Source organism: Salarias fasciatus, chromosome 10 (genome assembly GCF_902148845.1).
Source record: "Salarias fasciatus chromosome 10, fSalaFa1.1, whole genome shotgun sequence".
Classification (NCBI taxonomy): domain Eukaryota; kingdom Metazoa; phylum Chordata; class Actinopteri; order Blenniiformes; family Blenniidae; genus Salarias; species Salarias fasciatus.
In genome coordinates this window covers 5,565,621-5,582,974 of record NC_043754.1, presented here as the reverse complement: position 1 = coordinate 5,582,974, position 17,354 = coordinate 5,565,621, and the positions used below count along the sequence as shown (strand labels likewise).

At 43.6% G+C, this 17,354-nt stretch overlaps 1 protein-coding gene across 1 annotated transcript in view; it reads right to left on the bottom strand.

Moving 5' to 3' along the window:
• Positions 1-14,769: 14,769 nt before the first annotated feature.
• Positions 14,770-17,354, bottom strand: part of zzef1 (zinc finger, ZZ-type with EF hand domain 1) — a 31,745-nt gene continuing 29,160 nt past the window's right edge. The window contains exon 54 of the mRNA XM_030100541.1: positions 14,770-16,936. Within this exon, the coding sequence (XP_029956401.1) occupies positions 16,856-16,936 (81 nt within the window). The 3' untranslated portion in view covers positions 14,770-16,855. The remainder of the gene's footprint in view (positions 16,937-17,354) is intronic.

Sequence of the window (17,354 nt, the reverse complement as noted above, 5' to 3'; positions counted from 1 at the left end):
TTACACTACTGATCATTTTGTTCTTGTTCATAAAATATGTTCATAACTGCAACGCTGTATTTGTTACAAGACACTTCATTTCAACAAACACCAAAAAATATAAATACATTACAGTGTGTTTATTTAAAAAATAGTGGGCACGCTATTCCCCCTGACCCGTCCCGACCCGTGTCCACGCGCTCTGAAGCCGCTACGCCCCCACCCCCGGCCGATCTGCGGTGGGCTCCTCCAGCAGTCTAACCACCACGCTTAGCAAACCCTGAACACGGTTAACCGATAAGCTAACACCGCGAGCGGTTAGGAAGCCAGCTGGCCAGACGAAATATAGTAACCGATTGGGTTGCAAACGCCGGTAGCCGCTACAAAAACAAAAACAAACAAACACCGGAACCAACCGGGAAGCTAACAACGCCATCGAACGAGAAGCTAATGCTAGCAAAACACGAGGAACGGACGGAGAGAAGCCGCAGCTCCCCGCGAGAGAACAACACGAGTGGCCGGTACTGCTGGCTAGGAAGATATCCAAGATACGTGTGGGCACGCGGCACGCGCTAAATTGTACAGCGCCCGGACAACGGAGAGGACAGAAAGAAAAAAAAACTCTCCGACAGTCCGAAAACACCAGCGGAGTGAGCCGCGTTAGCAGAGACACCACACGCCCCCCGCCCCCAAGCAGGAGCACGCCAGACTCCATTCATTTCATCAAGCTACACTGAAGACCTGATGAAATAAGTGGAGTTTGGTGTTCTCCTGCCTGTTTGGAACGAAAACCTGCAGCCACTCGGTCCTTTCTGACACGATTTCGACACCCTTGAGCTACATAAAGCTTAAATTAGGAATTACAATACGAACGGACTCGTCTTACCTCCAGCACAGTGCGAAATGGCGATTTCTTCTTCGTGGTTGGTGTTTGAAACGTGATTCTTCTTCGTCGGACCTTAACGGCAGCTTACCTCGCAGGCTGTTGCACTACTGCCACCTGCTGGTCATTTTTTCAGACCCTTACCAAGTCAGTACAGGAACACGGACTTAAACACAATGCCGATAAAAATGACAAAACATGAACTAGTGTTAGTGCGTCCCGTTTACAGTTTAGCAGTGACGTTTATTTTAATAAAAGTTTGGTTTCTACCTCGCGTGAAAGCAGATCATTACGGCGGAAATAAAACTGACTGAAAAAAATGCAGGCAGGACCGTTTTAAGAGACAGACAAACGCGAACAGTGGAAAGAGAAAAAAAGCTTTAAAAGTCTATAAAAAAGAGCAGAAATACACGAATCACCTCTTTTGTAACATGAAGTGGTCAATAAAGTCCACATATTTCTGTTTTTCTTGTTCTTTGTGTGGATTATTATCGTGATACTGGTATTCTTTGCAGCTAAAGTGATAATGTTCATTAAATCCCTTATAAAAACCTTTAGTAAATAGTTCAAATTAAGTAAACAGCGCAGATAATCCAGCAAAAACTGCCACAGTCCAAACGTATGCATCCAGGCAAAGCTAGAAAGTACAGCATTTTGTACAAAACATGTCTTGAAATAAGCAAATAATCCAAAATTAGATGCGCCACCGCGCGCGCACGCGGAGCGTCTCTCCGCGTGCGCGTCCGATAATAATCCATTTTTTTATCAGATAAAAACATCCAGACCGCTCACACCTCGCTGAGGATATCCAATATGGCGACTGATCAGTTTCCGTTGCTTATTCGTCATATTTCAACCAATCAAGTGACTCATCCCTCCCTCCGATGGCTAACCAGCCAACCGCTGCCGAAACTGATGGACCACGTCATCGGTCGTCATCACTCGTAATCAACGTATTCTGAGCCAATCACGTCGGTAGAAACGTTTGACTGACAGGGCTGGTAGCCAATGAGCTTGCTGAATGGCTGGCTGGCCCGCCAGCGGGGTTTTGTGACTTCTCAGATATCTGCTGAGGGATGCAGCTGCTGTCTGTCCCTGCTCCTCTCAATCTGAGGGCCTTATCCCACACTGAAGCCTATCTGAAGTGATTTTTTGAGTATTTTATGAGTTTTGCGAGTGAAAATAATGTAAAAACGGGCCAAAAACCAACATATACCATTGTACAGAGGGCATCCAGAGGGTATACAGAGGATGTCCAAAATTGACCCCGCCAGGGCATAATAGTACAAATACATGTGTGAAACACTCATTTCTTGTAGTACTGCTCTGACATTTTCACCTGAACTATGTAAGACCCCAGGCTTTAGCAAAATTGTGTTTTCAAGCTCGCACAGTGCTTCCAGACTTATTTCCAGGTGTTTTATGAGGGAAAAAATTCAGGCGAGAATGAAATTCATCTTAATTCAGTGTGCTGCAACATAAATAAATCTGTGGCAGTAGCACCTAGAGTAATTCTGACTGCAATGGCCCCGAGCTTAAAGAGTTAAACATTTCACCAAATACAATTATATTGGTTACATTACATCAATTCAAAACACGAAAAACTGGGATAATTCATATTAAAGTGTAGTAACCAATTTTCACCACACGATGGCGTTGACTGCTTGCGAGCAGCATTATCTGCTGTGTAAACCCTTCCACAATGGTAAAGGACCACAGTGACAATGATGCTTGCCAAAGTGGAGCAGACATGACTATCAAAATAAGAGCCTCACACCCCTTCAAAATAAAAGTCACATTTTTGCTAAATATGACATTTTTAACAAAACACACAGATATTTTCAGGGTCAGCAGTGTTCATGGAAGCACATGTACAACTTTTCCAAAATAAAAGCGCAAAATTCCTTCAAGAGAAAAGCCCGTTTACAACAGAAAATGAGGTCAAGTCATGAAAATGAATGTTTATGTACTAACAAGGTTCCCAATGACTGAGACTTCAATGCTAACAGCTAAATGTTAGTGTATGAGAGATGCTAACAGCTACATGTCAGCGGATGACAGATGCTAACACCTTCATGTTAGTGTATGACAGATGCTAATATCTACATGTTAATGGATTGGAGATGCTAATAACTCCATGTTAGTGGGTGACAGATGCTAACAGCTACATGTTAGTGGATGGGACATACTAACAACTCCATGTTCGGTGACAGGGTGCTGGAAGTCTATGGAGGAGCAAGGTTCCCAGTGACCTGGACTTCGGTCATCAATGTACGAGGACGACCTCAGTCGGGCCACCTTGCCAGAGGGCGAGGTCCCGTCCAATGCCGCTTGCGGCTTTAATTATTAGGGACCGAGCCCGAGGGCGAGGTGGCCTCAACTGAGGCCACCTTGCCTGAGGGCAAGGCCTCTATTGTTCTTCGTTCGTTTCTTATTATTATTATTATACATACCGTGTGTTCGACGGCAAATTTGACCCCCTAAACATGCTCAAAAACTCACCAAAATTGGCAGGCACATGCAGACTGGCAAAAAATTTTATCCAATTGAAAAATTAACCCCTTAACTCCATCCGCTCTCTAGCGCCACCTAGAAACGTGAAAAAAGCCCACCGTAACTCGCAGGAATGTCGCAGAGAGATCAAACCAACTCTCATGCGTTCGTCTCCTTGAGATCTACAAAAAAGGATCTGATATTTTTATGCTAAATCCAACAGGAAGTCCGCTATTTCAAGTTATATGTCAAATTTTGATGAAAATCAGCCGAAAATGACTCCTCCTTTAAAAATTATCTGTGCCGAGACCGCTTGTCGTGGAGACGTCAGAGCAGTGCCAAATAAAAGAGGACAAGTTTCTCTCACAAAGTTGTTAAAAACTTTTTCAAAAGTCTCAGGGTGTGGATTTTATTAACCCTTAAAGTTTGAAGTCTGAAAATGCACTTGCAACACTACAATGGACAGTGCGACCTGCACGAATGTCGCAGAGAAATAAAATTGACATGGATGAATTCGTCTCATCGAGATCTACAATTTACCAAGAGACATACCTATACCTAAATCCAACAGGAAGTCCGCTATTTCCTGTCAAATCAAATGTGCCTGAAAATACTCCTCACCCCAAAACCAAGACAATGTATTGTTTGTCTTTCAGAATGTCGTACAGAGAAAAGAAACATATGCATGCGTTCGTCTCATCGAGACCTACAACTTTCTCACTCGTGCCTATGACCTAAATCAAACAGGAAGTCCGTCATTCACACTTTCTGCTCAAAATTTTGCTCAAATTTTGCTCAAAAATCTCACCTTCTTCATCAATTAAGCCTCCCGTTTCAAAACTATAAGTCTGACTGCTCTGAAAAGCTCTACAGTGAAAGACAACTGAATTGCCTATCACTTTCTGACATTGTTTGCTCACTTTGGTCCACGGAAATGCATTTCCCCAGCTGTTTTGACCAAAGAGAAACTGTGTGTCTGCCGAGTCACACTCTAACATCATGTGACCTACTTAAGCCATATATGGGCATAGCAGCTGGCCCGACTGATCTGGGACCAGCTGTAAAACATTCTGCATGTTGTACCTGCTTTCCACAGTTGATGGCGCACCGTGACCACAAATCACACATGACTGAAGCAACAGTGCCCCTGCAGCAGCAAGCCACTGAGGAAGCAACACTTGAAACACATTGGAATGATCTAAACAGATGTCACCCTGCAGAAATATCACCTGACACACACCATACACCTGAAATCAGTCTTTAAGTTGGTGGATAAATGATGGATGGCTGGATACGTGGATGCACAGACAGACAATGGGATGTATGGAATAACGCTACTCTGACACTCAAATGGATATATTGGTGTTTGACATAGTCGAGCAGACATGACTATCAAAATAAGAGCCTCACACCCCATATTTTTGCAAAATATGACATTTTTAACAAAGCACAGGGATAATTTCAAATTCAACAGTGTTAAAGGGCAACTCCGGTTTTTTTGATACCTGGACCTTATTTATAGGTGTGTGCCTGCTCATATACTCACTCAGACAAACATGGTGCAGCTTGGATTCCTTCAGAAGTTATTTAAATCCAACCGATTCAGCGGGGGCCACGGCAATGGAGCTTCCCGCACTGCAATCCATTGCCGTGGCCCCTGCTGAATCAGATGACAGATGCTAACAGCTACATGTTAGTGGATGGGAGATGCTAACAGCTACATGCTAGCGGATGGGAGATGCTAACAGCTACATGTTAGCGGATGACAGATGCTAACAGCTACATGTTAGCGGGTGGGAGATGCTGACAGCTACATGTTAGCACATGGGAGATGCTAACAGCTACATGCTAGCGGATGAGAGATGCTAACAGCTACATGTTAGCGGATGGAAGATGCTAACAGCTACATGCTAGCAGATGGGAGATGCTAACAGCTACATGCTAGCGGATGAGAGATGCTAACAGCTACATGTTAGCGGATGGAAGATGCTAACAGCTACATGCTAGCGGATGGGAGATGCTAACAGCTACATGATAGCGGATGGGAGATGCTAACAGCTACATGATAGCGGAAGGGAGATGCTAACAGCTACATGTGAGCGGATGGGAGATGCTAACAGCTACATGTGAGTGGATGGGAGATGCTAACAGCTACTTGCTCGCGGATCAGAGATGCTAACAGCTACTTGCTAGCGGATGAGAGATGCTAACAGCTACCTGTTAGCAGATGGGGGATGCTAACAGCTACATGTTAGCGGATGACAGATGCTAAAAGCTCAACGTCAGTGGATTGGGGATGCTAACAACTCCATGTTAGTGGGTGAGAAAGTGCTGGAAGTCTATGGAGGAGCAAGGTTCCCAGTGACCTGGACTTCGGTCATCAAGGTACGAGGACGACCTCAGTCGGGCCACCTTGCCAGAGGGCGAGGTCCCGTCCAATGCCGCTTGCGGCTTTAATTATTTTACTGCCCGGACATCGACGGCCAATTTGACCCCCTAAACATGCACGAAAACTCACCAAATTTGGCAGGCACATGCAGACTGGTGAAAAATTTGATAAAATGGAAAAATTAACCCCTTAACTCCATCCGCTCTCTAGCACCACCTAGAAACGTGAAAAAAGCCCACCGTTACTCGCAGGAATGTCGCAGAGAGATCAAACCAACTCTCATGCGTTCGTCTCCTTGAGATCTACAAAAAAGGATCTGATATTTTTATGCTAAATCCAACAGGAAGTCCGCTATTTCAAGTTATATGTCAAATTTTGATGAAAATCAGCCGAAAATGACTCCTCCTTTAAAAATTATCTGCTCCGAGACCGCTTGTTGTAGAGACGTCAGAGTAGTGCCAAATAAAAGAGGACAAGTGTCTCTCACAAAGTTGTTAAAAACTTTTTCAAAAGTCTCAGGGTGTGGATTTTATTAACCCTTAAAGTTTGAAGTCTGAAAACGCACTTGCAACACTACAATGGACAGTGCGACCCGCACGAATGTCGCAGAGAAATAAAATCAACATAGATGAGTTCGTCTCATCGAGCTCTACAATTTACCAAGAGACATACCTATACCTAAATCCAACAGGAAGTCCGTTATTTCCTGTCAAATCAAATGTGCCTCAAAAACTTTTCACTCAAAACCACTAATATGGACTGTGTCACCCTTCACAGTGTTGTACAGAGAAAAAAAAACATATGCATGCGTCCGTCTCATTGAGATCTACAACTTACTCACTCGTACCCATGACCTAAATCAAACAGGAAGTCCGTCATTCACACTTTTATTGTACATTTTTGCTCAAAAATCTCGCCTTCTTCATCAATTAAGCCTTCCCGTTTCAAAACTATAAGTCTGACTGCTCTGAAAACTTGATATATGTACAGACAACTAAAATGCCTATCAAAGTTGAGGGTGTTTTTTTCATTTTGGGCAACGGGAATGCCAAGACCAGCTGTTTTTACCAAAGAGAAACTGTGTGTCTGCCGAGTCACACTCTAACATCATGTGACCTACTTATGCCATATATGGGCATTGAGCCTCAGGGCTGATCTGAGAGCTGCTGTAAAACATTCTGCATGTTGTCCCTGCTTTCCACAGTAGATGGCGCTCCGTGACCACAAATCACACATGACTGAAGCAGCAGTGCCCCTGCAGCAGCAAGCCACTGAGGAAGCAACACTTGAAACACATTGGAATGATCTAAACAGCTGTCACCCTGCAGAAATATCACCTGATACACACCATACACCTGAAATCACTCTTTAATAGGTGTATGGGTGATGGATGGATGGATGAATGCATGGATAGATTGATGCACAGACACACAATGGTATGGAACGACACTATTCTGACACTCAAATTGATATATTGGTGGAGCACACATGACTATCAAAATAAAAGCCTCAGACCCCCACAAACTAAAAGTCACATTTTTGCAGAAAATGACATTTTTAACAAAACAGCTTCATAATTTCGGGGTAAACAGTATTAGTGGAAGCATGTACTACGTTTCCAAAATACAAGGTCAAAATTCCTTCAAAATAAAAGCCCATTTACAACAGAAAATTAGGTCAAGTCTTGAAAATGGATGTTTGTTGAGGAGCAAGATGGATATATTGTTGTTTGTTAAAGTGGAGCACACATGACTATCAAAATAAAAGCCTCACACCCCTTCAAAATAAAAGTCACTTTTTTAAAAAAATGACATTTTTAACAAAGCAGCTTCCTAATTTCAGGTTAAACAGTATTAGTGGAAGCATGTACTACATTTCCAAAATATAAGGTCAAAATTCCTTCAAAATAAAAGCCCATTTACAACAAAATGAGATCAAGTCATGAAAATCGATGTTATTGAGGAGCAAGATGGATATATTGTTGTTTGCTAAAGTGGAGCACACATGACTATCAAAATAAAAGCCTCACACCCCTTCAAAATAAAAGTCACATTTTTGCTAAAAATGACATATTTTTACAAAGCAGCTTCATAATTTCGTGTTAAACTGTGTTAGTGGAAGCCTGTACTATGTTTCTAAAATAGAAGGTCATAATTCCTTCAAAATAAAAGCCCATTTACAACATAATGAGGTCAAGTCATGTAAATGGATGTTTGTGACGGAGCAAGATGGATATATTGGCGTTTGCTAAACTGGAGCACACATGACTATCAAAATAAAAGCCTCACACCCCTTCAAAATAAAAGTCACATTTTTGCAAAAAATGACATTTTTAACAAAGCAGCTTCATAATTTCGGTTTACACATTGTTAGTGGAAGCATGTACTGCGTTTCCAAAATACAAGCCCAAAATTCCTTCAAAATAAAAGCTCATTTACAACAGAAAATGAGGTAAAGTCATGAAAATGGTTGTTTATGGAGGAGCAAGGTTCCCAGTGACCTGGACTTCGGTCATCAAGGTACAAGGACGACCTCAGTCAGGCCACCTTGCCAGAGGGCGAGGTCCCGTCCAATGCCGCTTGCGGCTTTAATTAAGATTGCATTTGATGATTGCAATAAGGTTAAAAATAATTTCAAATAGGAGTTCAAAAGGATCTGACAACCTTTACACCTCAGAGTCCGATGTTCAGCAGAGTGTAAAATACTTTCATCACAACAAATCTGCAGGTTTGAAGTCATTAAATGAAATTAATAGACAGAGAGCACTGAAGGAAGTTTCTCATTACCTGAATCACATGAACTCCTCCACACAGGTGTGTTTCCATGTGGCCAATCACAGCTCAGGTTGCCAGGTCTGACAGAAGAAATCAGTCAAATAGTCACACAGGATCCACCGAGATCCCCCAAGATCCTGTTTTAAAATCTAATCTTCCCATTTACCCTGTTGTTTTTAAGTCACGTTAACCTGTCTGTTTTTACTGCTTTTAAATCACAAAGATATGAAATGACCACTGAATGTTTGAACTTCACCTTCTACATTTTTAAATATCTTAATATATTTTTAATAATTATGTTCAAAATGTTTGGTATGATAATTAAGAATGAAAAAAAAAACAGTATATTTTTCTTATGATTGAAAGCACGAAGGTTGAATGTAATAAAGGGCCGAAATGTTTAATTTCCTCATGCTGTGTTTTATACACAAAAAAAAAAAACAAAACAAAAAAACACCCAATACTACAAATATGGTCAGAATTCACATAGCCAAGAATATAAAAACTGCTATGTATTTTTCAGGTATTTCATATGGAATAAAAGTAAAGTTACAAATCAGGTCAAAATGATCTGAACATAACTAAAAAAAGATAAGTCACTTCTGTAGATCATAGCTTTCTTTTAAATTGACTTCATTGAATGGAAATTTTTGTAATAATTTACAGTATATATTTCTATTTTGAAGCTTTGAGTTCATCGCAGCTCATTCATGGACATCTTTACAATTCACAATTTACATTTGAATTAGTGTGGAATCTGTCATTTTATCTCATGAAATGACTTTAATGATTCTGCAGCCCACAACCTCCTTCATTCAATTCAAAAGACTATTTTTTTCATTGGAATATATAAAGGTACAGTTACTCTATTGATCAGTTGGCTGAGATAAATATGTGAGCTGTATTGACTTTAGACTAAATGAAAGTAAGATTTAATAATGGCACATCATGAGGAGCAGAAATGATTTGGTGAAAACAGCGTTATCTTCAGCTCTGCAGGCGTGAAGCCCCCGGCCATCCATTAGAGCCCCTAGAGCCCCCCTTCTCCCGCTGCCACAGGTGGCTGCCCCAATAACTGCCTGTTTCTAACCCAGATAGCGCGGAGGCAGCTTCTCCCTCCCAGCGCAATCACGCCGCGGCGTGCGCCGAGCTGCTAAATATGGCCGTCTTATTCTCACCGGGGTCTTTAAGCCACCCAATTATCCTCGGGCCCCGGGGGGGCTGACCCACACCGGCCCCGCGTCCCAGGAGGCCCGCAGGAAGTAGGCCTCATTATGACAAGGTGAAGGTGGAGTTTCCTTCTGTGTGGCAGCGGTTTTCATCAGCGGGGTCAAAGGTGAATCGGGAACCGGCAGGAGGAGGCCGGGAGGTGGAAAGAGAGGAAGCGCGGCACACGACCAGCGGACCCAACCAGCGTGAAGACGAATCCTCACCGAGACACAGTGATTAATACCAAGTTTTTCTTGTTTTTTTTTTTTGTTTTTTTTTGGCAGCCTGAAGAATTAAAATAAAGCTACCAGCTTTCACACAGCAGGACAGAAACTCACACACTCTGCACACATACTGTATTGTTACACTGTGAAATGTGAGAGAAAATATAGAATAACATAAACTGAGGTAAGCCTGCTAGAAGATTTCACTGCCAGAAGTCAAAATGGCCCTTTGTGCCAATAGATGGTTTGCACTGAGGTTTGCATTGATGTTGAGAGCGGCGTGGGAGCTTCGTCTCGTTTACGGGAGGGACTGTTGTTATCTCGACGTTCTCCTGCAGTCGCAGCATGGGTTGTTTTTAGCCCAGGTACTCCTGGTTTCCTTCCAGTCTGAAAACATGCGGTTGAGGCTGGTTGGTGATTCTCAGCTGCCTTGTGTGTGAATGTGAGTGTGTGTGAGTGTCTCTGTGTGTTTATCCCGGGATGGACAACTGTACCATGATCTGGATAAAAGACAGCTTGTATTTCCATTCTTTACTTGATGAGGCTGGAAAAGTTGACGACTGGACCGCTGGAGGTCTCAAACCAGACGAAGCGGATGGAAAAGAACGTCGACTGGAAGCACTACCGGGGATCGGTAGAATCTGGCGATTCTGGTGAAAAAGATTCAGTTTAAAGAGAATTTTTACTTGTGTTTCTTTTCTGTCATCTCCAAGGAGGTCGTCACATGATCCAACGGTCTCCATCTCTTCTTACACCGAAGGTTTTATTCATGTCCATCCTGCTCACCCCCCTTTGAAAATATCAACACCGTCCAACTTTTTAAGGGCGGTGGGAAGGTGTTCTGGACCAGACAAAACAAAAAGTGACCACATGAATAGTGTTGAATTGTGTGCAAATAGCACACTCGGCACATGTCTATTAACAGCAGAGAGGAGGAGGAGGAGGAGGAGGAAGACCCATATAAAACGTGATTCAATCAGGCCACTCGTCCTCACAGACAGGGAGATGTTGGAGAAACGCAGTGACAGTGGAATCTGCCTTAGATTAAAGCTCAGTGTGATTCATGAAAACAGCTGAAGGTGGTGATTCTGAAAGAAAGCGAAGGCTGAGGTGAAAGGTCATCCTGCTCTGTGCAGGATTCATGTCAGGAGCTCACCTGAAAAGCAAAGTTGACTGAGTTCGTCGACAATGCTTCAAATGCAGCGGAGTCGGTAAGAAACAACCGAGCTGCACCAGCACCTCTGATTTTAGTTATTGATGTAACTCTGAACCCATGAGCGCTGCTCCACCGTGTCATCAAACACAATTCAACATAAATACACAGGAGGAATCCTCTGGAAATATTAAAATAACATTTTGGTGAAACTACAGGAATCATTTAATCACTAAACTCTATTAGCTGCATTAGTTGTAGCATGTTTACAACTCTTCCTGTCATTGTGTCTCTTCCAGAACAGGAGTTATGATCATTTTCATTTCACGTCCTGGAAGTCGTTTCCTTCCCTCCTTCACTGCTGCCTCGGTTCACCTGGGGTGAACGGGAGAACCGGGGACCCGGTGAAACGAGTGGGGGGGGGGTGTCGGGGCTGACTCACTCCGGCGTGGGGGGCTCCGGCGGCGCAGAGGGACACTGAATCATCTGGAGCCTTATTGAATATTTCCTCCATTTGATGTCATTATCGCCCCGGCGATCGTCACTCCCGTCATCAGCGCCGTCCCTGAGATGGAGATTACTGGACGGGGGGCGGGGGGGGCACAGGTGATGCTCCGCTTAAAGAATTGACAGCTTGTGTGTGCTGAACAGGGCTGCCTAAACCTAATAGTAGGCCCTGGGGCTGAGAGGTTTTGTAGGCCCTACTCCACTGTCCCAATGGTTTTTTTTTTTTGTTAAATTCCTTTCTTTCCTAAAATTTCCCAGAATATTCTTGGGCCCCTTTCCCAATTTTTAAATCGATAAATCGTTAAAAAGTCGAGCCGGTGGAGCTGGTGGAGGAAACTGTTCAGCTGTTGCAGCCAGAAGAGCCAGAAGAACTGATTTCTGTCCAGTTCGCTCAGCTGGACAGAAATTTGGAAATCGAATGGAAACTGGGGACCGAGAGAGGGAAAGAAGAAAAAAATTCAGAACAAGTTTAGGTTAAAAAAGAAAGAAACGAGCTAAATTCCAGGCACTATTAGATTAAACCAAAAAAAAAAAAAAAAAAAGCTAATTTCCAGGCACAAGTCAATTAAACAAACAACAAAAAAAAGGCTCAAAAATGTTTAAAAAAGTGTCTTTTATTAAGGAACAGGGACACTAGAAAAGAAGAAGAATAGACTTCATGTCATCATGGGTGTGTGTGTGTGTGCGTGTGTGCATTGAGGAAATGTGCAAATAAAGAATTAAAAAAAGAACATTATAAAGTGACCAAGAATGCAGGATATGTTTTCCAGGGTTTTTGTTCATATTCTATACAGTAGAGTCGTACAGTCTGACAGACAACACCAAAACACTGAGGACAAACACAGGTAAGGAGAAGAAGAAGAAGAAGTTGAGCTTCAGGACTCCTGTAAAGGACATTCCTGACCATTTGCCCTGGATGACCAATCAGGTATTTGTGATCGTGATTGCAAGTCTTCTTTCTTTGTCCTCCTTGAGCTTCCTGGTGAAGTTTCTGTCACTTTCATGGGCATTTCTTCTTACCTTTGTTCTCTGAGGTATCCACACAGGAATCTTCAAATGTAACCCTGCCTCCTTATTTTCCTGGCCACATTTCTTCAATTTGTTCTGTTTCTCATCTGCAGGAACCAAAGCTTTTGTCTTGCTAAGGTTCTCCGTACACACTCCGGCTGAAGTCCTGCAGACTTTGATGGTTCGTCAGTTCAGTCTTTTGCAGCAGCGGCTGGTTTGGCCTGGTTTGGCTGGTTCCTTCACCGGAACAGGCAGCATTGACAGGACACAGTCCTTCTGTCCCGCTATTCTTTCAGCGGTTGCAGCTATTTGAGCTTGGACCTCCAGCTGTTCCTTTTCTTGTGAGCTGCTGTTCCTGTTCCTCCCGGTGTGTTTTCTCCTTCAGACCACCGCAGCTCTCTCAGCCTCAGCCTCTGCTGTGAAGCTTGGAGAACCTGTGGAGCTTCAGCTTTTCCTGCTCCAAACACTCCGTCTGCTGGGAGGCCTGCTGGCAGCGTTCCACACTGAGCTGAAGGCAGATAGGACACAGGCGATCCACAGGAAGACGATGAGACACACCGAACAGAGGATCCATGATGGAAACAGGACGAGCACGGACGGGATCCTGAGGTCGGTGGAGCAGACCGCATGTTGTTCACGTCTTCTGGGCTTTTCCAAAACATTCCGCCATTTAAAGTTTTCAATAAACATTAAATATTGAAGACAAAATGGTAGTGTCATGAATTCTGCTTTTAGTGCATTAAGATGTGGGTAGAAGAGAACTTTGTTCCTCTCTATGGTTTGATGTGTGATTTTTGCATTGCTTTCACCAGAGCCTCTCTGCTTTAACGCCCTCCGGCTTCATCTTCCAAAATGTTCATGTTGCTCTTCAACATTTCAGCGTCTTATTTCCGCTTCCTGCCGCCGGATGCAGCCAAAACAATCAACGCAGAGTGTTTCAAATATGACGAGGAGCGAGAAAAACATGGCGATAGATAGATTAATGCAGAGTTAAATCCTTGGAGGATCATGTTCAGTGGTTCCCAAACTGAGGTCTGGGACCCACCTGCTTTGGGGAGGTGTCAGGTCTTCCTCAGCGTCCGGCTCTCACAAGTAGATTTGCACATGTTAAGAAAGTCCATAATGAGAGGATTTTCACTAATTGGAGAACAGCTGGGGAACTTGGAGTGGATTTAAAACCGATTCAGTCTACAGCTGTGACGGTTCTTGCTGATCCAGTGGAGTCCCGGTTCTGACGCCAGACCTGAAGGAACCACCGATCAGCTGATCAAGATCCACATTCTCCACTATGAAGACACACGTCTGTTTTATTGAAAATAAAAAGAATAAAATCAAAGAAATCCATTGGCTGGTCAGTCAGTAAATACCTGCTGGAAGAGTCTAGAATCCAGTCACTGACTGGAACTCCGGCCTCACGTCGGTTTCAGATCCCGTTTACACCGAAAACATTTTCAAGTGAAAACGCAAAACTTTCCACAGCGGTGCAACGGTGGTCCTTTTTGACAGCTGCTCCCAAAGTGGAACTTCTCGAAAACGGTCTGTCTCCATGGGAACGAGGAAAAACAACACTTTGTGGCAACGTTTGGGCTGCTAACGGATAACTACGTCGTTTTCAGCGTCTCCGAGTAAACATCAAACTTAACTGAAACAAATAAGCTAAAACTTTGCGTTTTCACCTTGAATCGTCGTGTCAACGGGATCTTCCTCTCGTGGTTCTCAGACATGGACAGTCTGTCAATCAAAAGACGTCTCCTGATTCGTTGTTCCTGACTGAAGGTGTTTCAGTCTCGTCAGATCAGACTGAACATTTCGGACTCTGGTTCTGTCTCTTCGTGCTGGTTTGTGCTTGAACGGTGACCGAGCTGCCGCTCCTCAGTGTGTGTGTGTGTGTGTGTGAGAACCGTCTGTGTGTGTTTGCCGTTCAATGACGTTCAATTCTCAAATGAAGACAGGAAACGTTGACCGGGGTCCTTTTAAATTAATTTCCATTTTTATTAGAAATGGATCACATCTCAACCCGAGCAGTACTGTAGTTTTACCTTCAGTGCGCCATGCATACAAAACCAGAGTCAATGTGTCCATCTGTTAGTGCCTGATAATGTTCCTTTGTTTTTTTTCTTAAGGGGTTGATATCAAAGTCTTTTCTTTTCCTGTGCACTTGATATTCACAGATATGTACATTCAAATTAGTCAGCCTCGAATGTCAAGCATCCTCGCGGAAAAAAAAGAAAGAAACCGACATGAAAAGTAAAAAGTTACAAAAAACTTCAAATGAAACAATATATTTCTCTTCTTTTAAAATATAATTAATTAATAATCCCGCTAACATGAGTTAAATTATGATTGCTTCATTGTTAACCGTAGGCACGTCGTAGATAGGTGAGGCGTCGCAGAAGCCAAACGGAGGCCATGCACTTCTTCCTCTCTCCTCACTGCAGCTGATGTTTGTGTAAACAAAACCACCACGCTAACCGGCGGTCCCCCAACGGACCACTCAGGAAACTAAAAAGATTTAAAAAAACAAACAAAAAAAAAAAAATCCAAAAAAAAAAAGAACCAAAACTCAACAATGTCTTAAGGTTTCCGTTGCTCCGGCTTCTCACAGGGTCGCTCTCTGATATGTGACGAACAGAATGAACTCGACCAGGAGCTCGTTCGGATGTTTCATGGCTCACAATGATTGGTTTCTTTGGTATAAAAACTACCATGAATTCCTACAAATAAAAGACTCTCTTCCTCTGCAGTTTGTACAGTTAATGAGTGGAAAACGACCCTCGGGTCTCCCTCGTGCTCCTTTAAACCGGCGTTCAGATCGACGGCTGCTCAAAACCCTCTCTGAAGAGAAAGTACGTGTTTGATGTGGCTACAGGTGCATGAACGAGTGAGGTGTGTGTGAGAGTGAGGTGTGTGTGCGGGGAGTTAATTAGTGGGATATGACTGGAAGTCGTGTTCAATGTTTAAGGAAGCATCACCCCAAATATGTGTGGATTTATAAAATACGAGGTAATTCGGTAGAAAACAAGTCGGCTCTGCTTTCCGATGCGTGACTCATGGAGATGCGGGATAATGTGTCGATTTTACACTCGGCTCTAAATACGGTACATCAGCTTCAGTTCCACAGAGGGAATCACCGTTTTACTGGACACCTCTATGGAAAGAATCTTTTCGATTCAACTCCGCTGTAAAAAATAAATCCGGACCCTTAAAATACGATGTGTCAATAAATACATCTGGCTAAAAGTGAAGGTCCGGGTTTCTCAGTGGCTTGATTTGAAGTTTTATTTTTGTTGGAATATTTTCTATGAAGATTTGACATCATGATGTTCTCTCACTTGTCGAGGAGGAGTTGAGTGAACGCAATTCTACGTTTTTTGGTAGAATAAGATGGAGGAATGCTCTGTAATCACAGTATTCCCTCCTATTTCAGGCTATGGCTGTTGTGAGAATCCCTGTTAACCCGCTCAGCTCCTGCCAGTCCCGCAGAGGGTCCGAGGGCCCCGCGTTCCCTCGCTTTTCACGACCACCCTGAACGATTTCCTCCAACAAGTACAGAAGGAAAGGAAGGAAGAGAGGAGTGGCACGAGCTAGTAGGTCATTACTTTCTCTCTGTGGTGACTAATGAGACTCCAATGTCCTGGACAGTATTTTTAGGATGCTCTACATGTCCACCGAGACGAGCAAGTCGCCAAGGTGACCCGTTTTCACCACCATCCGCTGCGCGGCCCGGAGTGGCTGCTGTCGGAGGGAGAAGGAACACGGTTCCCCCCCTTGGAGGTTGCGAATTTGGCACACTTCATGTCCTTTTAGCACGGCGTCTTCAAGTAACAACTTAAAATAGAACCGAAAGAAATCAAAGAATAAAACAAGAGCCCGAAACTCTCCCCGTTTCAGTGAATGCACATGCTGATATACTGGATTCACCTAAGGCAAAAAGGATTGTGAATAAGTGTGGAAAGTGCTCTTTGAGTGTGTGTGTGTGTGTGTGTGTGTGTGTGTGTGTCCCCTCTGCCTCCCGTTTCTACAGCGCCTGTCCGTGGTGCTGCAGAGTGAGAGAGAGAGAGGGAGAGAGAGAGAGAGGCGGCAGGGAGGGAGGGAGGGAGATGATGAGGGAGGTCTCTCTCCCTCCACTTTGTCCTTTGTTTAGAGTGAACCAGCTGAGTCAGGATGTGCCCCCCCCCCCCCCTCCCCTCCCCTCCCCCTCCAGGTTGCTCTCCTCGGTTCGTCTCCACGGACCTCTCAAGGGGACATGTTGAGCAGCTTGGTGGATTTATTGGGGTAATTGATAGCCAGGCTGATGGCAGCGATATTCTTCAGAGCCTGCACGACAGAAAGAGAAGTGCATCCATGTGTGAATTAAAATCAGAAAGAAAAGAGTGCAGGGAGAGAAAAAACTCACAGGAGGAGGCTGGGATTTGAAAACGCTGTGTGGTGAGTGTTGAATGATAATTAAAAAAAAAAAAAAAAAGGCAAATGGAGGATGACTAAACTGATGATGCAAGAACAACTGTGCAGTTTAAGTCTTCTTACTTAATGACCAAGTGTTTAACAGACTGTGCCGCCCTGCAGTGCTTTTGTTTTTTTCTTTTTTTTTCCCCCCCAATTATTCAGTGACAAAGCTGTGAGTAGGATGTTGTTTTCCTCTGTCGCTTTGGTTCAGAATGCTTTAAACTCATCATTTCTTAGCTTGGCGGAAATTAATTGGCAGAAAGGAAAAACCACACAATCATCTACATCT